General features: G+C 36.7%; 1 protein-coding gene across 6 annotated transcripts in view; it reads left to right on the top strand.

The window, feature by feature from the left end:
- Positions 1-23,298, top strand: part of DMD (dystrophin) — a 2,018,590-nt gene that overhangs the window by 699,931 nt on the left and 1,295,361 nt on the right. For all 6 annotated transcript variants that reach the window (XM_043570319.1, XM_043570321.1, XM_043570317.1 and 3 more), the window contains exons 22-25: positions 9,143-9,288; positions 12,528-12,740; positions 15,557-15,670; positions 16,642-16,797. In XM_043570319.1, the coding sequence (XP_043426254.1) occupies positions 9,143-9,288; positions 12,528-12,740; positions 15,557-15,670; positions 16,642-16,797 (629 nt within the window). The remainder of the gene's footprint in view (positions 1-9,142; positions 9,289-12,527; positions 12,741-15,556; positions 15,671-16,641; positions 16,798-23,298) is intronic.

Raw genomic sequence — 23,298 nt, 5'->3', positions numbered from 1 at the left:
CGTGTGGGTTTATTTATGGGCTCTCTCTTTTATTCCCGACTATATGTCTGTCTTTATGCCAGTACCTCACTGTTTTAATAACTTTAGCTTTGTAATATGTTTTGAAATCAGAAAGTATGATGCTTCCAGCTTTTTCTTTCTCAAGATTGTTTTGGTTATTTGTGGTGTTTTATGGTTTCATATTAACTTTAGGTTTGTTTTTTATGCCACTTGGATTTTTATAGGGATTTCACTAATCTGGTAATTGTTTGGCACAACACTGTTTTGTGCACTCACTCACTAATTCAGTAAGTGTTGTTGAACACCTGCTGTGTGCCACAGAAGTATTGGGCGCTAGGTATTTAGTGGAGAAAATCAAGAGCAAGGTTTATATCCTCTTGGAGCTTACAGAAATAAAGGGAATAAACAGGTTAATATGTAAATTATGTTATCACAGATTAACCTCACTTAGGCAACATTATTCTGGTAGAGGACAGTTTGACCTCAACCTGCGGCACGTGCAGGTACCAGCTGTGTGATGATCCGGAGGGAGGTACAGATGTGGCAAGGTGGAGAAGAAGTGCTTGACATGTCCAAGAGACAGAAAGGAGGGGCCAGGAGGACTGGAGACTAGCAAATTACGGGAAGGTGAGGGTAAAATGAGGGTTGAGTTCATGAAGGTCCGTCTAGACTTCTGTGTAAACTTGGTTTTTGTTTTTTTTTTTCTTTTTGAGAGAGACAGAGACAGTGTGAGGTGGGGAGGGGCAGAGAGGGAGAGAGAGAGAAAATGCCAAGCTGGCTCCACCTGTTACCGCACAGCCCGATGCAAGGCTCAAACCCATGAACCGAAACATGAGATCATGACTGGAGCTGAAACCAAGAGTTGGGTGCTTACCCAACTGAGCTACCCAGGCGCCCCTGGGTTTTCTTTTAAAACCTGTGGAAACTTCTTTTTTTTCTTTAATGCTTACTTATTTTTGAGAGAGACAGAGACAGAGTGTGAGCTGGATGGGGCAGAGAGAGAGGGAGACACAGAATCTGAAGCAGGCTCCAGGCTCCGAGCTGTCAGCACAGAGCCCAACGCGGGGCTCGAACTCACGAACTGTGAGATTATGACCTGAGCCAAAGTCAGACACTTAACCTACTGAGCCACCCAGGTGTGCCACCAGTTGAAACTTCTAAAAGAATTTCACTTGAGGGAATTCAGTAATCTGATTGATAATTTTGAAAGATCTAACTGGTATATTAGCCTCTAGCTGGTTTGTGAGAAATGAATAGAAGGATTTGAATGGAAGCAGCGAGACGGGAAATTGCACCTATCTAAACCTAACCTTAGACCAGAGTTGTGGTAGGGAATATAAAGAAAAGTGGAGGCAGCCTTAGAAGAGGTGGTGATCTGGGGAGGTGTGGTAAGGAACACTCTTATAAAATTATAGGAAGTAACTTGTGCCTCCTGTAGGGATAATAGAGGAAAATTTTAGGCCAGCCAGCAAAGAATGTTCTCAATGGCCATAGTTTCAAACACTGTTGTTAGTCCCTGCTAAGATGTGGATCCAATGTTAAGATGCTGAGACAAGGAAGGGAAGCAAAAGTTGTCTTGACCTAACTTTTCTAGCTTACAGGTCAGAAAATTTACCTAATATTATCTTATATCTAAGTAAGGAATTGTTTTATTCTAAGAAACACAGTCTATATGGCTTTGCTCTTTAACTCCATAAAAAATCAAGAAAAAAATTGGAAATGGCCTTTTTTGTTCTCTTCACTGATACCGTCAACTTCAAGCATAACAGACTTGCTTAGTTAAGCTAGATCTGTGCTTCATCCCCTGAGGTATAAGAATCATTCCTTGACTGGGAGAATACTAGGAACGTATGCTAAATGCCAAGTAGAGCATAAAAAAAATAAATATGTATTTTAGGAAATTATTTAATAGAAGTTCTTAAGATAGGGCCTAGTTTTTTAAAATAATGTGGAAAGGGGGAAATGCAGCAAAAAAAAAAAACCAAAAACCTGCAAAACCTAATTTGTAATCAATAGTTGAGTGGTATAGTAGTTTATACTTAGATAAGCTTGGGTAGAAAATTGTGATTAAAAGTGGAGAAGGAATTAGTTATTCCAGCAGTGGATACTAGACAATGCTTATGAAAAAGACAGAGATTTCAGTTGATTGATTGGAGACCTGACTTTTCAAAAACTTTTTAAGGTGGCCTTAGATACAATTCTCATAAACCCGTCTGTTTTGCTCCTATCAGTGTCCTGAGGGCCTTCGTGGGCCTGGAGCCTGAGTAGCAGAAGGAGGGGCAGAAGCATGATGCTAGATTGTGGCTGGAGGATTTTTGATGATGGGCATTTGGGCTGAGCAGTTGATTGAATTGTGACCACAAAGGTCCTTGAGTGAGTGTCAAGCTAAGGTGTTCGCTTTTGTGTCGGCATTGGAAATTCAAGTCTCCACATTCAGAATTTCTTCCTTGTCTCAGTCTCTGAGGGATAATTTCTAGTATGTTAATCATCCTGTACTGTGCATCCCCGCTTCTTTCTGGACATCTTCTGCCAGTGTTCACAGTGTAAAGAAATAATTGCTCTGTGCCATGGTTTATCTCGTTTCATAACGTTTGGAGTTGCAGAAAAGGCTCTTTGTTGATTATACTGTTTGGTGCCATTGTAATTAACTGTGAGGGATGGGGGAAAGTTGGATAGCTTCAATATGAGCATTTCTCAAAAAAGATTTATCAAAGAAGTAGAAAGTGCTGTTAGTTAAGTTTCTACACATACACACACACACACACACACACACACACATCCTATATTAAGTCATCACTAATTTCTGCTTACAAATGATGAGAAATTCAAGTTAGAGTCAACTTCGTATTCATAGCAGATGTTTCAATGTTTTAAAATGCTGTCAGTATTGACAGACCACTAACATACATGTTCTCTCTCCTTCCCCAAATGAATGACTTCCTGCAGCTTGTACATAAGCTCATTCAGTAGAAATAGCATGTGAACCATATATGTAATTTTGAATTTTCTAATAACCATATTAAACAAGAAACAAGTGAAGGTAATTTTAACTGAATATTTTATCTCAACACATCCAAATAATATCATTTTAAGAATCAAAATTAATACTAACCGCCTTTCCCCTTTCCAGTGCTCAGTGGACCTGTGTAGCTAGTGGCTACCGCAGTGGATAACACATTTCTATATTCCTTCTCTCTACTCCATTTTTTTGTGTGAGAGTGAAGTACCTTTATTTTCCCTGAGTACTTTTGTTTTAATTTTGAAGAGAGATTGTTGTGATTTTTTTTAAGTACCATATATAACCTAGTGTTTTAAGATCTCAGTGTTATTATGATAGCTCTGTCTTACACTGGGGGATGAAGTCCGATTTTCAGATGATGTCCCTGTTTATCTTGCTCTTCAGTTAAAGTTTTTTACCCTTTGACATAGACTCATGTATTGCAGAAAAGAAAGCACTTAATTCCACACGTTTTTTTTTTTGACAAAATAATCTCGCCTTGTCTCCTTTGTTCTCTCCTTGCTCTCCTTTCTTACCTTTTCTCTTCTATGAAACCCCTTCCATTTTTAACTCAATTGACTATAACAGAAGGGATTTTTAAGTAAAAGATGTGGAAAACATTTTTTATACTCTTCTACAACAATTTTAGATGTAAATGCGACCATACGTTTTCATTGCCATCCTTCATATGGCTATACTAAGGGACTGGAGATTAATGGGTTTTTTTTGTACCTTTCAAGATAAACAGTATTTCAGCATGGTAGCCCTTAACATTCACTTTCCCAATATTCACAACAGGTGCTTCTGAAACTATAATCCTTTATATTAACTTTAATTTTGTGGAATATGCTTCCCTAATCATGAAACATTAAGAATGTATCTATATTTTTTAAATGGCACTTTAGCAAAAGAATAGTAGAAACCATCATAAGAATATTTATTTTGAGATGAATGTCATATATTTATAAACAATATTGGGGAAATACTAAATCCTTAGGCCTTTTTTTTTCTTTCAGGGATCTGGGCTGGACCAAAGGACGTTAATAACACTCTTATAATCCTTTAAGATAGTAGGTTTTTAAATATGTTTACTTTCTCATTACTGTCAGTCAAGAGAAAAGTATCAATTGAGTTATTAATCTCTCTTTCTACATAAAAAGAAGACAGTGAACTTCCCTAGATGGAACAGGACTAGGTCTACTTTTACTTTGGGGTCCCTAGGGCAGCATCCACAAATATCTCACTGACACATAGGTAGAACAGGTTGTACTGAGTTTGCCCTTGGGTGCAGCTGACCTTTGCACCAGATTTTTTTTTCTTACTTTTAAATCTGAAACAGAATTAGGAATCCTTCACTAGTATTCTCAAGTAAGTCTGGCTTAAATGAGATAATTTGTGTGCATTATAATCAGTTTTCAGCTACTAGGTAAATCATGCTTGATAACAAATGCTTTTTTACATCTAGAAGGAAACTATATAAGTAAAGGTATCCTTGACTTTAATTGTATGTTGTAAACAAAAAAGTTTTATCTCCAGTCCGCTCCTATCCACTAAGTGCTGGGTTCTTAAGCTCATCTATTCCCTTGCCTTTCCATTTAAGTATCTTAAGGTATTGCAAACCCTTGGAGTCTCAAGAAGATAAACCCATGGTGGGCAATTCTGCACCTGACAACAGTTTCCTCTTTGGCTCCTCCAGTATCAGGGACAAGAACAACATCTGTGGAGCTACACAGCCAGAAACCTCAGAATCGTCCTTGATATTCCTTGTCCCTCGTTCACTTCCTCTCCTGTTGCTCTTCATTCTCCCACCCCATGCATTTTTATCTCCCAAATCATTCTCACATCTAACTTTCTTTTCTTATTAATGGTCATCATGTTCGTTCAAGCTACCAGGGTTTCTTGCCTGGACCACTAATTTGTCTTCACTTTATCCATTGTTGACAGTGAGAAATCTATTTCCTATGTTTCTGCCAGAAGGATTTATCCTTTTTAAAAATTGTTTAATGTTCATTTCTTTATTTTTGAGAGAGAGAGAGAGCGAGCCAGAGAGAGAGAGCACTTGTGTACTTGTGGGGATCGGGGGCAGAAGGGAAAGAGAGAATCCCAAGCCCCAACAAGGGGCTCAGTCTCATGAACTGTGACATCATGATCCTGAGCTGATATCCAGAGTTGGACGCTCGACCAAATGAGCCACCCAGATGCCCCCAGAAAGATTTTTCTTAAAGAAAATCTGTGTCACACCTTTACATATAATACATTCAATGATTGGCTTTTGGTCTTAGTTAAAAGGTACTTACAAGGCTCTGCTTAAAATGGGGGCTTTGCCTACTTCTAGTTACAGCTGCATTCATGCTTATTTTCTCTCTACGTCATATTGACCTTTCATTTCCTGAAAACCATCGCATATTCCCTACTTCAGAGCCCTGTGTATTTTCCCAGAAGCCCTAGCACAGCTCATTCTTACTCCTTCATATCTTTGCCCAAAAGTGAATTTTTATGAGCTCCCAGTGTAAATGTAATGTTCTTATTGCTTACTGTCACAGCACTTTTTGTCTCTTTTATAAAATTAATTACAATCTGATCAAAACTATATTAGAGTATTATCTGGCTGCATGAGTAAACTGTGAAGGCAGTGAATATAGGGACTCTGTTTTTTAAATTATTGTATCCCTAAAGGATATCACAAAGGCTGAAATGGACACTCAATAAATAGTTTAAGGAATTAATAAATGATACACAAATATTAAATATATACATATATATCTCTTATTCATATGTATGTGTACACAGAGAGAGGTAGAAGCTTTTTTTTAATGCAGTGGTGGTCCTATTTCCATAGAAATATAAACATTCCTCATTAGGATATAATAAAAATTGTTACCTTATCTATTGTTCTGTTCCGAAGTGATACAGTTTTGAACATGATTTTGTTGTTTGTCAAAAGAATTCCAGGGTGGGGCACCTGGGTGGCTCAGTCGGTTAAGCGGCCGACTTTGGCTCAGGTCATGATCTCGCGGTCCGTGAGTTCGAGCCCCGCGTCGGGCTCTGTGCTGACAGCTCAGAGCCTGGAGCCTGTTTCCGATTCTGTGTCTCCCTCTCTCTGACTCTCTCCCATTCATGCTCTGTCTCTCTCTGTCTCAAAAATAAATAAACATTAAAAAAACAAAAGAATTCCAGGAGAAAACCAAAACGTGTGTGTACATTGTACATTTGTACATTTACAAATGAATTATACCAGAAAAAAAATGCAATTAAAGAAAGTCTACCTATTGTCTAGAAACCATGAAGTGAGAAAGGAGACGAGGAATAAAGTCAGTTTAAGCTATGCAGTGTTAAGAAGGTTCCGTGGGTGGAATGAGAAGAATGTCTAAATTCTCCAGGTAAATTCTTTCTCCTCTTGTTCAGAATCTAGGCTTCACCAAATACTGGTTTTCTCCTGTGTTCCTGGCAAAGGCATTCTTTTTGTGTGTGTGCTCAAGGTTACACTTTCTAACCTGTAGTTACTCATCCAACACATACTGATTCCTTTTATAATACCATAGTGGTCATTGGGGATCAATCGCTGAGCTAAAATCACATGCTTCTTGCTGTCATTATACTTGAAAACTGGGAAAAATCACAGCCGTTAATCACAAAATCAAGCTGGCGTTTTTATAATTATAGCTTGAGATGAGTGCTTGACCTGGCCTAGGCCAGGTCTCTGAAACTAAAGGAGACTTACCCAAGCTGGGAAGGTAAGCAAAGATTTCCTAGAGAATGAAGTGCTCAACACAGAAGCCAGACGATCAGTAGGGATTAATAAGACTAGGGGTAGTAGGTGAAGGCCAGAATCAGAGAAGTTTTGTGTCCCTGGAGCACAGGGGGGTGAGGGTGATGAAAGGTGAGTCTGGAGAGGTGAACGGTCTAGAGGGCCTTCTATGAACCATGGGTGAGAATTCTAGAAAAAAAGAAACAGTAATGATAAGTTTTATGCCATGATGTAACCTCATAAATCAGTTTTGCACTTTCAAAAACTGAACACAGAGCTGGATTTAAAGGAAGTGAAAACACACATGGAAAGGCTAGGGAGGATCTTAGACTGTGTGGGCTTTTGCTTGTGCTAGATAACTTACATGGGAGATACAGAGGTACTTCTTGATCATGTTACGAGTCCTCTGCTTTCTCTCAGAATAGAGTGGAAGTATGGCTTAGCTCTCATTGAGAAGACTTTTTGTCTTGCACCTGCATACAGATGAGAAGCAGTTTTACAGAAAAAACTCAACAATTCAGAGATGAACAGGGTTCACTTCATTATATAGAAGGAAGGTGAAGAAGGGAGAAGATAATCAGGACCTCCCTTAGAAAGAAGGCAGACTTGAGTGTGATAGCAGACCCATTGGGTAGCAATTACTACAGCTCTTCAGACACAAGTATTTCCTGAGTGATGAACCTACACATAGGAGCTAAGGTGGCTAGTTCAGGAGCTACGGAGTTGGTAGGTCCTCTTTGAATTCCAGCTCCTCCAATGCAATCTACCTGTGAAACACCCAGAGCATTTACTCAGTATCCAGATAGCAAAGGAGGAAATACAGTCAAACACTCTGAATCAGATATGGAATAAGATGTTCCATGCATGCACTAAAGAGTGTCTACATGTAGTGCTGGTCTGGATCTTTATTAGTTTCTCATGATTTTAAAGGGAACTGGAGATTTTATATAATGTGAATTGTTTATTGAATTATGCAAATTAATGCGTACTTTGCCTCAATGCGTATTTTGTTTAAACAGAAAGAAAATGTATCAGGTCATGATTATTCCCTAAGTTATAGCTAGAATTACATTGGTTAATAGAGTAAAAATTGATCAAATTTTTAATCATTTAGAATGTTTCAGTGTGTATCTCTTTTCTAGATTTGAAAGATTTTTATTTTATGCTGGCCTGTGCTGCAAAGCATTGGGTTCTTTCAATTTATGGCTCACCGTATCTATCTATGTATCTGTATATCTGTGCATTTATGCATCTTTCTATCTATCATCTTCCTTCTTCCTTCCCTCCCTCAATCTGTACATAGGCGGATGCTTACTTACTGAGTTTGGGGCAACATGCAATATTACAACAACTACTTACAAATTAACTGTTTTACACTTCTACCATGGACATGTTACCTTATCACTTTTTTATAATCTGACAAATCTGAAAATTTTTATTTTCTCTCATTTAACGTAGGTACAATTTAACTATGTATACAATTATAGTTATGTAAAATGTGTATATATGTGTGTGTATGTGTGTATATATATACATATACACATGTGTGTATATACACACATACACACACACTTATGGTTTAAGTGCATATACATACCCGTAAATTACACTTTCCTTAATATATTTTTCATTCCGTAATTTATACATAAATAGATACCAGCGAAAGTATGCTGTTGAGTGGTGGTTTTGACTTTGAAACCAGATAAACCTGGTTTAAAATCCTAAGCTCTACACTTACTAGGCTCTTGAGTGTGAGCAAATTAGTTGACCTTTTTTTGTAGCCTCAGTTTCCTCAACTGTAAATGAGACTAAAAACACATTTCTCACAGGTAAGAATTAAGAATGATAGTAACAATGATAGTATTAGAGTTTCTGACACATACTAAGTACACAGAGGTTTTTTTTTTTTTTAGCAAAATAAGAAGTGACAGGATATAATTTAAAATATCAACTTCTGTGGATAAAGACACTGTTTTCTCCAAAGGTAAATGATAGCACACGAAAAGAGTAGCCTTCAAAGTCGGTATACATGTACTCTGCTTGGTTTCTCCTCCAAGTACCTTCTCTGGCACCATGGTCAAATTGTGCAGCCTCTCTGTTTGGCCATTTCCTTACCTTAAAAGAAAATGGCTTTAACCCTGTGAACTTGCAAGGCTGATATGAAGATTCACTGTAATGTGTCTGTGTACGTGTGTATACTTCCTATCAAAATGTGAGATACGTAGTAGGAATTTATCTTCAATGTCATAATCACATTTTAATTTATATCTTCAAGTTTTTACAACTTGGTAATATTTGTAATTAGCAGTGTGATTGAGTTTGCTGACAACTTAGGAAAACATAATGACAAAGTTTAAAATAGTGAAATGATTCTCTTCTTTTCCCTTTTGATAAAGTTTTTGACACATTGCCACCCATGCGCTATCAGGAGACCATGAGTACCATCCTGACGTGGATCCAGCAGTCAGAAACCAAACTCTCTAGACCTCAGGTTACTGTCACTGAATATGACATCATGGAGCAGAGACTTGAAGAGTTACAGGTCTGTGAATGTTTGACTGTCTGAAGCAAATAGTGCAGATGTCATCTATCAAGCAGTCACATTGGTGTAACTTTTCTTTTCACAATGGTGTAACCTTAAAATAATAGAATTAAAATAATTGTGGCAAGTATGATGGTGTACCAGTTGGAAAAATGAGGACTTTAAAAATGTCATATTTTATGCATTTGTGCCTTCTCTCCCTCAGACAGAAATTCCACCTTTGAAGACAGTGTCATGGTCTGCGTATGAAGTATATTCTTTATTGTTTAGTATGTATTTTCAGACACATTGATTTTGATGATTATAAAAGCTGTGGTATTATTCCCCCCACCCCTTGCTTCCTGATTTATAACTCCATTCACATTCCCAAACAGTGGTAAAATCAGTGTCGTTATAAAATAAGTTTTAAACTCTAATCTTTTGTAATATCATAATTAGTTTTTGAGTTTTATTACCTAAATTTTTAGCAGCTTTATATCAAGTAATAAAAAATACTAATATGGGAAATGAAAAAGATAATTTGTAAGAGATTTTAGAATACTTTTCCTACCAATTCCGAAAAGCCCATGTTGTATATCCAATCACATTTTATTTTTTAAGACAAGAAAGCATTCATTAATTATATTTATGAGCTGAGATATGTCTCCATTTTGAGAAATAAGAACAAAATTAAAATGTGACTTGTATACGAAGAGTTCTTTTTCAAGAATTAATTTTTTTAAGAAAGTGATTTTATAATTATTTCTTTAAAAACTTTTATGTAAATTTCTCAGTATATATTGCCCTGTTTAGACTGTTTTCTCTACTATCACACCAAGCAACCTAATATTGTTGGATCTTCTTTTTTCTTCATTATGTTGTTGTTTCTAATAGTTGGAATGATTTAAAAATTCACTTTAAAGAATATGTGGCTTAATAGAACTCTAACTTCAAAAAGAGTACAAAGATATAGCAATTAGAGGAATGGATTAACTATATACAAAATGGTGGGCAGATGAGCAGGGGAGTAAACTTCTGAAAAAAAACGTTGAAGACAAAAATTATTTATAAATATTTTTGAGAAATTGTATTAAGTAGCTCAAAAAGATGTAGTTAGAAGTTTGTATCAGATGTTACAACAAAGCAAAATACCACATATGTTAAAATGTTCCAAACATTTCAATAAGCATCATTTTTGGAGACATTTTTAAGTAAAATATTTTAAAACATATGATAGAGAAGCACACAAATCCCTGGACACAATTGCAAATACTCTAAAAATACTGGAGGTGATTTTAAAGAAAGATGAGACCGAGGAAAAAATTTGTCTGAATATGGGAGAAAGTCATTAATAAGGAAGTCACAAAAAAAGACATAAACAGCCATTAAACCTGTGGAAAGTTGTAAGTCGAATTGGAAAGGACGAAGTACTAGTTTATAAAATGAAATACCATTTTTCACATCTAAGTTGCAAAAAAATGATATAATAAGTGCAGGTCCAGCAGCAATGAGCTCCCTTCTCACTTTCTGGTGGGAATGCAAATTGAATTGAAATTTTGCTGAGAAAAATGTTTCACCACTTGCTAATAACATACAAAATAATTCATGATGTTATACATGTGAATAGTGTTTTCATGAAGTCTTTATCGTAGGCAGTAATCAGAATACACTAAAGAATCAAATAGATGGGGATAGATAGGTAGATCAGAAACATAATTTACAGGAGTGGAAAGCTACAAGTTACTTTGTAGAGCTAATAATGGGAAATGGTTAAACGAACCAGGAAGCCATTAAATTTTATGTTTTTGAAAAATACTTAATGATGTGGCAAAATGCTCATAAAAAGGGCCTAGCTCAAAATGTAGTTATATGCATGCTAGATATTGTCTAAGTAAAATTAAAGCAGAGTAAAAAAAAATAAAATGCCACAAAATAGGCATAAGACATTATACAACTATAAAAGTTATGTATTGATGTATTTGTGGGATAAGTCTTTCTGTAAAAGAAGGGATGATTGTTTATGTGTGTTTATAATAACATATTCAGTGTTTAGGTATACATAGAAACACTGGAAGTTTACATAAAATCATATATGTAAGTGGATATTTTTTCCGTGTTTTATCTTGAGCTTTTATTATTTCATAACCAGAAAGTAACAGATGAATATTGAGTGGGGAAAACCTAAAGATAGACATCCTTGTCAGCAATTGCATAGGTAACACAGAACAATTGTAAAACCAACTTTATAAATTCTCCCAAAAATTCTCCTAGAATTTCATTATATCCCTGCAAAAAATTGTGAAAAATATGAAACTATAGTTAATTGGCATCAGTAGACCAGTGATAACTTAGTCAGTTTTGTTATACCATGTATCTATATGATTTAGTTAGGTTTTTACCTAGAAATGTCAGAAATTGTCTTAATAAAAGCCCAGTAGAATTAAATGAGGCTCCCTAACAGTATCATAAATACAATACTCATATACAGAAGATACAATAAAATTAGGTGTGCTAAAACTCTGGTCCATTAAGATACACTTTTGGATATATTTGATGTTGTTCATAAAAACAGGCATAGATTTTTAAATAAAATATTAATGTGCAAATTACTTTTATGATAAACGGTAGAATTTAGTTTGTCTTTTTTTTTTAATGTTTATTTTTGAGATAGAGAGACTGTGAGCAGGGGAGGGGCAGAGAGAGAGGGAGTCAGAGGATCCAAAGTTGTCTCTGCGCTGTCTTCAGACAGCCTGATGTGGGTCTCAAACTCACGAACTGTGGGATCATGACTGAGCCAAAGTTGGACGCTCAACAGACTGAGCCACTCAGGCACCCCATAAACAGTATAATTTAAATTACTACTAGTTATTCTGTAAATTGCAGCACATCATCTATTTTTTAGGTGTTTCAATCGCATAGCTTTCATTTTGTTTGTTTTTTGAACGTTTTGTTTTATTGTTTTTGAGAGACAGAGAGAGAGCACAAACAGGGTAGGGGCAGAGAGAAAGGGAAACACAGAATCCAAAGCAGCCTCCAGGCTCTGAGCTATCAGCACAGAGCCCCATGTGGGCTTGAACCTACAAATGCAAGGTCATGACCTGAGCTAAAGTGGCACGCTTCACTGACTGAGCCACCCAGGTGCCCCACATAGCTTTCACTTCAAATACATGTAGCTGAAACTTGCAAGTGAAACTGTACAATGAAACTGGTTATTCTTCCTCAATTAGTATACATGTACTTTCCCTTTTTTAATTTTTGAGGCTTTACAAAGTTCCCTGCAAGAGCAACAAAGTGGCCTAAACTATCTCAGCACCACTGTGAAAGAGATGTCAAGGAAAGCACCATCTGATATTAGCCGGAAGTACCAGACGGAATTTGAAGAGATTGAGGGCCGCTGGAAGAAGCTGTCCTCTCAGCTGCTTGAGCATTGCCAAAAGCTAGAGGAGCAAATGGCAAAACTTCGAAAAATTCAGGTAAGTCAGGATTGGACATTTTGTATTCATTTTTTTTCTTTGCTTGTTTCTCCCCTAGTGATGTGTTATAAATTTAAAGGCAAACAGACATTTAACCTCCATACTTCTTCAAATTTAGTGATGAGATCAAAAGACACACAATTTTGTGAAATCAGTGGGGGTTTTTTTTGCATGTTTAAGAAAACCATAATTAAGAGTTCTGCTTCTTAGATTTTCTTCAGAATTATATTTTTCCCCAAAACCGATAGGACTTAAACATATTTTTAGCTTAATTTTCAAAACTAGTCTTTCCGTTAGTCTGGTTGTCCTTTAAAATATAGGTAAAACAATTATCTACCATGTAATATAGTCATATCATTTTATCAGCATATTTTACTTGTAATTGTGTATTTAAATTTGACCTTATTACATGCCATAGACCAGCTCCTACTGACTTAAGTTGTTTAAATGGTGCCACCATACTACTAATCAGCTAAGCTGAAAATAGTAAACCAACAATTACATTTTAAAATCTAAAATATTTAGTGATCCAAGTAGTACCTCTCTTATGTGGCGAATTACTAAGAAAAATATTAATGCTGGAATGAATCTTGGACATCATCGTGGCATGCTGGAAAGCATTGGGACAACATGCTTCTGGGTTTAAGTCTCAGTTCAGCTGTTAGTTGTTTGTTTTTACTGCTTAAGAACCAAAAAAATGAGCAATCCTAAAACATTCTATAAAGCACAATATACTTACAAACAGGTCTCTACATGTAAACGTATGTGTACACACACACACACACACACGCACACACTTTTACCAGTATCAGAGGTAGAAGAGAATATAATTACATGGTCCTCGCCAACAAGGAGCTCATATTCTAGTGAAGGGAAATGGTAAGTGTGTTAGTTTCCTATTGCTGTTGTAACAAATTAGTAGCTTAAAACAACACAAGTTTGTTATCTTACAGTTCTAGAGGTCAGAAGTCCAAAATCAGTTGCAGTGGGCTAAAATGAAGACGTAGGCAGGGCTCTGTCTTTTCTAGAGGCTTTAGCAGAAAATCTGTTTCCTTGTTGTTGTTAGCTTCTGGAGATGACATGGATTTCGTGGCTGATAATCCCATCCTCTTTCTTCAAGTTCAGCAGTAGAGCATCTTACAGCCTCTCTCTCTAACTCTCTTACCCCCAACCCCCTCTTACTAAGAACCCTTGTGATTACATTGTGCCTGGCTCGATAACTCAGAATAATCTTCCCATTTCAAAATCCTTAATCTCATCTGCAAAGTATTTTTTGCTATGTAAGGTAACATATTCACAGGTTCCATGGATGGGGCCATGAACACCTTGGGAGGCCATTTTCCAGCCAGCGTAGGAAGTGAATTAAACAGTGTGGTAAACATTATGACAGTAGACAGAAAGGAAGTCCAACATACACTGGGCAAAGGGGTTATGAAATGTTATTGGAATATGGGTTATTTGGGCTACACCTTGAAGAAGTAGAATTTAGTCAGCTGATAAAGAGGGGGGAAAAAGGGTACCTAACAAAATGAAGTGATACATCCTCTTAGCCAGAAGGGGTTCACTTTTGAAGAGACAAAAATATGTTTGGAGATAAATAAGAAATAAGAAATAAATTAGAAAAATGACCTAGGAGTAGATAATGAGCGGTCCTGGATTCCATGCTTTGAAACATGAATTACAACCTAATAGGGGTGGAATTAAAAGTAATAATAATTTGGAACTTCTGCTATTTTAGAGGGGGGAAAGATATCATTGTTTTCAAAGCATCACTGTGATAAGAAGAAGGAGGACAGAAGAAAAACACTGACACATGGAGAGTGGATAATGGATTAGCATAGGGTAAGATTGAGGCAGATACCAAAAAGACCTAATGCAGTAGTCAAGGAGCCAGTGATAAGATCTGAACTAGGACAGTGGTGATGTGGAAGAAATGCAAAACCAGACTCCAGAGATATCAGCAAGATGATAATGTTGAGAACTGAAGTTGTTAGATTTAGTCAAATGCTTTTAAAAAGCATTATTATTAATCATATTGAAAGGGAAGCTTTCTGTGAAGCACATATTTTCAACAGAAATTTAATTAAGAAGGGAGAAAATAGCACATCTGGGCAGCATATTTGAATTGTGTGGAAAATAAAGGAGCTCGAAAATCATACATTTGAAAAGTAGCCAAAAAAAGCAGGAGGGGGAAAAAAGCAATATATGAAAAAGAATAATGGGAGATACTTGGCTATTTATAAATGATAAAAGATGACATTTTTCACCCGATCATTACTTCAGCCTGGTCAAGCAAATAAGAAATTAAAATCAGAAGTTTTCTCTTGCAAGATGACAAAATCTTGTTCTGCAAAGTTCCCAACTAGAGGGACTATTTAAACTGTCAACTGTAGAAAACAATTTGTGGAAGTTCAGGTTTAGGGAGGCTATAAAGACACCATTACATTGAGTTTATTGTTCATAGTTTGTTTTATGTACTGTAAGGGCACATTGTTAGTATTATCATGAGTTGTTTTGTAACTTAAAATTTCTCTAGAGGGGGATATGATTTAATGTTCTCAAGAGTAACATCATAAAACCACATTTGGTAGTAATTTTTTATTTTTAACAATAGCAGACTTCATACACCAGTGCTCATACTGTGGACCATAAAAATGCAGTCTTAGTAAAAACATTCTTTTCCTGAAGAGCTACTTAGAGATATCCTTCAAACAAGGGAATTGTTCCTGGGCATGTGTTCATAAATATCACTGTGATGAATTGTGTTAAGAGAAATCGGCACCCCAGTAATGCTTAAAATGGGTCTCTGATTCCAGAATCACATCAAAACTCTGAAGAAGTGGATGGCTGAAGTTGATGTTTTCCTGAAGGACGAGTGGCCTGCCCTCGGGGACTCAGAAATCCTGAAAAAACAGCTGAAACAGTGCAGGGTAAGTTTTTTATATGACCCCTATCATATGAAGTCTTTTATATGAAAGTTATTATTTGGTTATATCAGTGGTCCTTAACCAGAGTTATTTTGCTCCCTTTGGGGACACTGAGCGATGTCTAGAGACATTTTTGTCACAGCTTGGTGTGGGATAGATGCTACTGGTGTGTAGCGGCCTGGGGTGCTGTGTGTGTCCCTCAATGTGTGTATCCCCGAACAGCCCCTCACAACAAAGAATTAGCCAGTTTAAATTGATGGTAGTGCCCAAGGTTGAGAAACTGGGTTGGATAAATGAGGAAGAGAAAAGCATGATCTTTTCCTCAACACTCATAAGATTATTTTAGTGTAAAATAAAGTTTAATGTAAAGGCAATGAAACCTTTGAGCTGTTTATTATGTCTTATTGCAGATTTTGAGTCATACTGTGTTGCTCTACTCAGACCTGCTGCACTGTACTCTATTATTACACAGTACGGACTTTTGAAATGATATTCATTATGCCATTGTCATGTCGTGGAATGAAAGTAATCTAGCTCTTTAAAGAATTTGCTTTGCAAATCCAAGCTAAAAAACAAACCAAAAAACAAATCCAGCTTACAAATAACCTTCACACCCATCATGCTATAAACAGTTGCAGCAATATCCTGAGTTTGAAAACCGGAATCATTTCAAAACCAGTGATGTCTAAAGCCCATCATTTTCACACATTTTTCCAACAAGGAATAATAATTTTATTTCCTTTTGTATCTGATCTAAGTAGAATACAGATAATTCCATACTTGATTCATAGCATCAAAACCACCGAACAGTTTTTGTAAGGCTGAGACATCTGTAGGTGGGTGTATATCACGTTTTAAAGGAAAGGACGTACATGCAGTGTCATGAATCCTCATTATATGTTTCCTCTCTATGTTGTATTTCTAGTATGTTGTGGTAATTTTTGCAGCTGGCTTAAATTGAATTATTTCCTTAGCTTTTAGTCAATGATATTCAGACAATTCAGCCCAGTCTCAACAGTGTCAATGAAGGTGCACAGAAGATAAAGAATGAAGCAGAGCCAGAGTTTGCTTGCAGACTTGAGACAGAGCTCAGAGAACTGAACACTCAGTGGGATTATGTATGCCGACAGGTACGTACGGTCTCTTTTGCTGCAGCTTGCCTCTTTTTATCTAATTAAGATTTCTTAATGTCTCCCTTTACCATTGCCCATTTTGAAAGTTTCATCTCTGAGTATGTCGATGCCGTAAAGCATGGTTACTTCAAACTAGCCTTTGTCTAGCATAAAAAAACATTCTAATAGTATATATGTTAAATAGTATATATTCATCTTATCGGGATCCTGACTGAGATGACCTTAAATACTGAACATACTGAACAACAGTGTCCTGTTTTTAAGGCCTGATTTTCATCGAATGTTTGCTCTTGTGCATAACTTTGTAATAGTAATTGGATTAGCAGAACATACTTTACACTTGTATACTTGGTACAGAAATAAAATGAATGAGTAGTCTCTGTGCATGTACAAATATGATAAATAATTTTCACTTCAGATTATTGAGATAGGCAAGTTTGGCTTCTTTACTACATTTATTTCAATAAATGAGCTAAAGTTGGGAAATAGTTACGAATAGCTCAGAGGGGGAAATAAAACACAAAATCACTCTGCATATCCGAGTGCTTCATTTTTATGCAGCAGAGTGTTTTATAGATATTACTTTTAATTTTGAGATTGGATTCTGGAAAATTAAATATTATATACACAAGTACTATATATCGAATACTTCTTGTTCATAAGATGAAATTTTGACCTAAAGCAGTGATTATTTTTCAGTATACCAGTACCTTTTTTGAAGTTAATAAGAGGTTTCATCTTATGTGTATTAGACACAGCCAGTCTTTCGTTATTTCTCAGTAACCTTTCAAAGTTGAAAAGAAATCATGCCACAAGGCAAAAATTAAATTTGAAAAAGTAAAGAATTTAGAAAAGTAAAAGGCAAGGCAAGTCACCCAGCTAATACTGTCACTGGCAAATGCTCAACAGTTCTATTAACTCACAGACGAAGATAGCCCTGGGTCAGCTAGCTTGCATTCTTCTCTGGAGTAAGCCGGCTCTAGAAGGAATGTTCAGGAAAAAAAATATATTATTTAGGTAATAGATTATACCATTTATGTTTTCCTGCAAGGCCAGTATGAAAGCCATTTGTTGAATGTTTCTAATGGATGAATGGAAAGAACAACACCAATTTAGAGCAAGAGGGAAAATGATAGCATATACACACACACACACACACACACATACATATACATATACATACACACATATACACACACACATACATATACACACAGCAGTATTACTGAAACCTCAAGGTTTTTGCATATTAGAGAAGTGTAATTTTTGAAATATCTCAAGTTAGTCTTAAAATGTCCTTGTTTAAGACCTTATGTCTGCTATAACATACACCACAGATATGCCTTTTAAGAGAGGTATAAACACATTAGCCTGCTTCATAACAAAAATTCCATAGATCCCATCCGTGTTTTCATCACATCCTAGAATATTTTACATCTCTTTGGTTCTCCATGGAATGTATCACACTGTGTATGCTCTGATCTTATGGGCAAGTGATCTGTGTTTCTTAAGAAAGGTATCATGCAATCCAGAACAGAAGTCAGACAATACAGTAAAAGTATGGAAGCCAAGCTTGAGTATTGGGCCCAGTTCAGGGCTCCAGAGAGCACTGGAAACTGTAAATCCATGCATTATAGAAATGGCTACACACAAAATGGGGTGTGATGTTCTTTCTTGGGTTAAAATTAACTCATTTGTTTTTAGATGCCAGAATCTGAAAAAAAAAACAATTAGAGACAAAATTGTCCAAATGTCTGATATACTTGGAGATCCTTTGAGATCCCATGATTTGATTTTGTTGGTATAAAATTGTTGGCTTTTTAAATTCTAAAAGTTTGGTATCCAAATAAAAAACCCCAATATTTTAGGGGTTCCTGGGTGGCTCAGTCAGTTAAGTGTCCAATTCTTGGTTTTGGCTCAGGTCATGATTGCATGGTTCATGGATTTGAGCCCCACATCAGGCTCTGTGCTGAGAGTGTGGAGCCTGCTTGGGATTCTCTCTCTGTCTGCCTCTCCTCTATTTGCATGCATGTGTGCACTCTCTATCAAAATAAATTTATAAAAACTAAAAAAAAAATCCCAAAATTTTAGTTATTTCTAAAATAAAGGATAATCATCATTCAAATAACTCACAAGTTGGTAGACCATACTGGAAAGAAGAAAGGAGGAAGGGAAGGATTTCATAATTATACATATCTTTACATTATTTTGTTATGTGGTTATTAAAGAAACTAATATACATACAATTACATAATTTTTAGAGAAACATTTTTAGGATTTCTTAATTACTTATTAGAATATTTCAGTATATATTATTAAACATTTTGTAACAGATGTTAAGTAGGGAAGAAAATAAACTTGATAAATATCTATCTTCATGGTGGGTATAGTTTAGTAGAGAAGATGGAAAGTAAATGAATTAACATAATATTGAACAAATGCCTAATTTTCATGTCGACAGATTCTCTGAAGGAAGCATTCCGAATGCCCTGAATGAGAGTAAAGGAGCAGGGAGCCTGCTTTTTGTTGGGTAGACAGTTAAGTCTTTTCTGAAGAGGTGGAATGAAAGCTGACATCTGATTAGTGCAAAGAACCTGGCACTTTGACATGGGGACTAGGGAAAGTGTGGATCTGAGATGAAGTGGGAAAAAGTGCTGAGGCAGGGGAGAAGAGTGAGCATGTATGCGGAATAGAAGGGAAGCCTCTCTAAGTGGGGCAGTATGAGCCAGGAGAAAACCAGGGGGAAATAAGTCGTGAATGGTCTCATGAGTCATAGTGAGGACTTAGTATGCACGTTAAGTGCATTGGGAAGGTATTAAGCTTCCAGATACAGAAGTGGCATCATCTCAAGTGGCTGTTTAAAACTTTTCTCTATGTTCCTATTCTATGAAGAATGGCTGGAAATGGCACAAGCGGAAAAAGCCAAGAACCGCAGTTGGCCAGATAGAAAGTACTCCTGGCAAAGGACAGGAAGGGCATGAGTGGAGATGGAAAGACAAGAAATTTGAAATACGTCATCCTCTGGTGACATTATGTTTGGTTCACTGTCCAAACCTCTCCCGATTTTTTCCAAAATCGTCAGTAGAGATGGAGATCACTTTAATGCTTGTTGTTCTGTCTCTCATTACTGTTTATGTGTATTTTCTCATTATATAGCAAATATTGTGTGGAAGGGATATGTTGTTCAGGGAAAACTGGACCAAAGTGCTCGTGTGATTCAAACTTTGTTGAAACTCTTTCCAGCAAGAGCTGTCTCCAGTAAGGTTATTTCACTCAGTGTGCTCAGCGTTATGTTTATATAATGTAGTCTTAGCTTTTATCTGTCTTTTTGCCAATTAGGCAAATTCTTCCTTGTTATATTTTTGATTATGGATTCTACACTCATACCCACCTTTGACTGTTATTATTTTTCTAACATGACACGTTCCTTTCTTCTTTTAATCAGATCCTTTTGGAAATGACAGTATTTGCTGGTAAAGAGTGCTTGCTGGTAAAGAGTCCAGAGAGTCAAGGAGGAATCAAAATGTTTTCAGTTTCCTGTGTTACACAACAGAGTCGGCCACAATGCCTTTAACTAATGAAAGAAAGACTTGGGCCTGAAGAGGGAACAGAATTGACTAGCTTAGTAGACTACTCAGTACTTCCATTTTGGTCGTGTTTACTTTGGAGAAATAGACAATTAGAAGTACATCTTGAACTGGGCGTATAAACTATGTATATAAAGACAGAGATGTCGGGGCGCCTGGGTGGCGCAGTCGGTTAAGCGTCCGACTTCAGCCAGGTCACGATCTCGCGGTCCGTGAGTTCGAGCCCCGCGTCGGGCTCTGGGCTGATGGCTCGGAGCCTGGAGCCTGTTTCCGATTCTGTGTCTCCCTCTCTCTCTGCCCCTCCCCCGTTCATGCTCTGTCTCTCTCTCTGTCCCAGAAATAAATAAAAACGTTGAAAAAAAATTAAAAAAAAATAATAAAGACAGAGATGTCATTTATATAAGGTAACTCCCATCTCACAGTGAAAAGATTTCCGAGGCTCACTTCCCTGAAATGCTTGGCTGATAAAATCAAAAACTCTTAAGGATGGAGAAGGATTTCTCATGGTTTCAGAGCAAACATAGTAAGACCAGGAGCTCTGGAACCATAACGCCTCAGTTTAGATCTTGCCCCCACCATAACCTACGTGTGTGGTACTGGAAAAGTTGCTTAATCTCTCCGTGCTTCAGTTTCCTGGTATTGAGAATGTGATGATATTAATGCCTACTTCATAAGAATTTTATAATATTGATCAAATGAGTTAATCTTGTAAAGTATGTAGACGAGTACCTAGCACAGAGTAACCACTATGTACATGCGTGGTAAATAAAATAAGCAGACATAAAATAGACATAAACCTGCATATATAAAATTATAAAACACGTGTCATTTCTAAATAATTAGTGCATAAATATATTTTTTTAATTAGCAGCTCTAAATTTATAGTAGTTACCAAGAAACACTGGGTCTAGAGATTAGAAGGATGTCATTGTCATAAGTTGCAAATCACTGTCTTTTTCTCATTCAATGCATATTTTGGGTACAATCATCCACAGATCCCTCAGTCACTCTTCCTTATTTCTTGAATATTTTAGCAACGGACTTACTGTCATTACTGTCATAATTCTTCCTGATTTCAATATTTTCTTGGACGATTCTTCCAGCCTTCACTACCTTGAAAGCTCCTCTAATGATTGTGTCTTCTATTCTACCTTAGCTACCCGGTCTCAGCCCCGTAACCTAAACATTGTCATTACCAGATACTTCTCCATAATTTCAACCTCAGGTACCCTACTCTCCAACCATCAGCACCTTAATTTCCAGCTCATTCCCTCAGTAATCCAACCTCAAAAATTCTTCCTTCCTAATGGAATGCATAATGCAGTGATCTTACCAGCTTCTCATTAGAAAAGCATTTAATCTTGTCTTGGCCATTCCTTACTCAAAGTTGATTCTATAATCCATCATTAAAAGCACCCCTTGTGTTTTCCCTCAACTCTCCTGTCCTCTCCTGTCTTTCTATATTATATCCATGTGACAGTATCCTACATGGATATAAGGTCAGATCAGATCCATTTTTCAGTTGATGCTGTGCCAGTACCAGGAAGGATGAACATGGCTGGAGGAAAACACATATCATAACTAGCTAGTCTCATTTGGAAATCATGAGTGCAAACTTTAAATAGCCCCTTGGTGGTTATTGGTAATCTTACTGCATTATTCATATCCATTCACAGCCCCACCCCTCTGATGAGTATTTCACAAATTTCTTTTTGCAGATCTCTGCCAGTTCTTCTTCTCTCCTTCCTGTATGGCAGTTAACTAGCTTTGTGTTTCAATGAAAAAAATAGAAACATTTAGAAGGGAGCTTGCATCTACTCCCACTGACTTGCACGTTAGTTAATGACTCTGTTTTCCCATTGTTAACATGAGTGACCTGTGTATACTCCTATGTAAGATGAGCCTTTCCACTTATATGTTGCATACCATCCTCTTTTTTCAGCACAGATATTAAGTCACCTGTTAAACATCCCCTACCACCTACATCAGCAGTATATTTCAGGGTGTGTAGGTGGCTTAGTCAGGTAAGTGTCTGCCTCTTGATTTTTGACTTACATCATGAACTTGTGGTTCGTGATCTCAAACCCCGCATCGGTCTCTGCAATGAGACTGTGGAGCCTGCTTGGAAATCTCACTCTCTCCCTCTCTGTTAGCCCCTACCCCGCTTGAATGCTCACTCTCACGCTCTCTCTCTCTCTCTCAAAATTAATAAATAAACTTTTAAAGAAAAAAATGTATTTCTTTCCTCTACTAGATCATTTCCATCAGTAGGAAATTATTCTGTAATGTTTCCTATCATTAAAAAAGACACCCCCTTGGGGTGCCTGGCTGGATCAGTCAGTGAAATGTGTGACTCTTGATCTTGGGGTTGTAAGTTCTAGCCCCACATTGGGTGTAGAGATTACATAAAAATAAAGTCTAAAACAAACAAACAAACAAACAAACAAACAAACAAAAACCTTTGCTTCACATTCCCTCCAGCCACTTCTCCATTTTTGTTCTTTAGAGAAACTCTTTCCATACCACTTGTCCTGTTCTGTCTTGAATGCCCCCTAATCAAGTTTTCATCCTCACCACTCACTGAAGCAATTTTTGTCACAGTCACTAGTGAATTCACATCATTAAATCCATTATTTACTCTTTATCTTTGTTTGATTGGCTTCTCTATCATCTTTTTCTCTTGGTTCTTTCTTAGTTTGCCTTCAGTTTCCATGACCACTATAAATACCTTTAGTGGTTCCTTTGCCTTGACCTCTAAACTTGAAATCATTCTAGGGCTCCATCTTTGGACTTCTTCTGTTCCTTATCACCACTAAATCTCTAGGTAAACTCATTCAGCTTTATGGCTTTAAATGTTACGTGTAAGTTATTGCTTCCACAATTTTCTTATAATTTGGACTTTTTCCTAAAT

This window comes from Prionailurus bengalensis, chromosome X (genome assembly GCF_016509475.1).
Source record: "Prionailurus bengalensis isolate Pbe53 chromosome X, Fcat_Pben_1.1_paternal_pri, whole genome shotgun sequence".
Classification (NCBI taxonomy): domain Eukaryota; kingdom Metazoa; phylum Chordata; class Mammalia; order Carnivora; family Felidae; genus Prionailurus; species Prionailurus bengalensis.
Note: the sequence above shows the minus strand (reverse complement) of the source record. Positions and strands in the feature narration are given on the sequence as shown.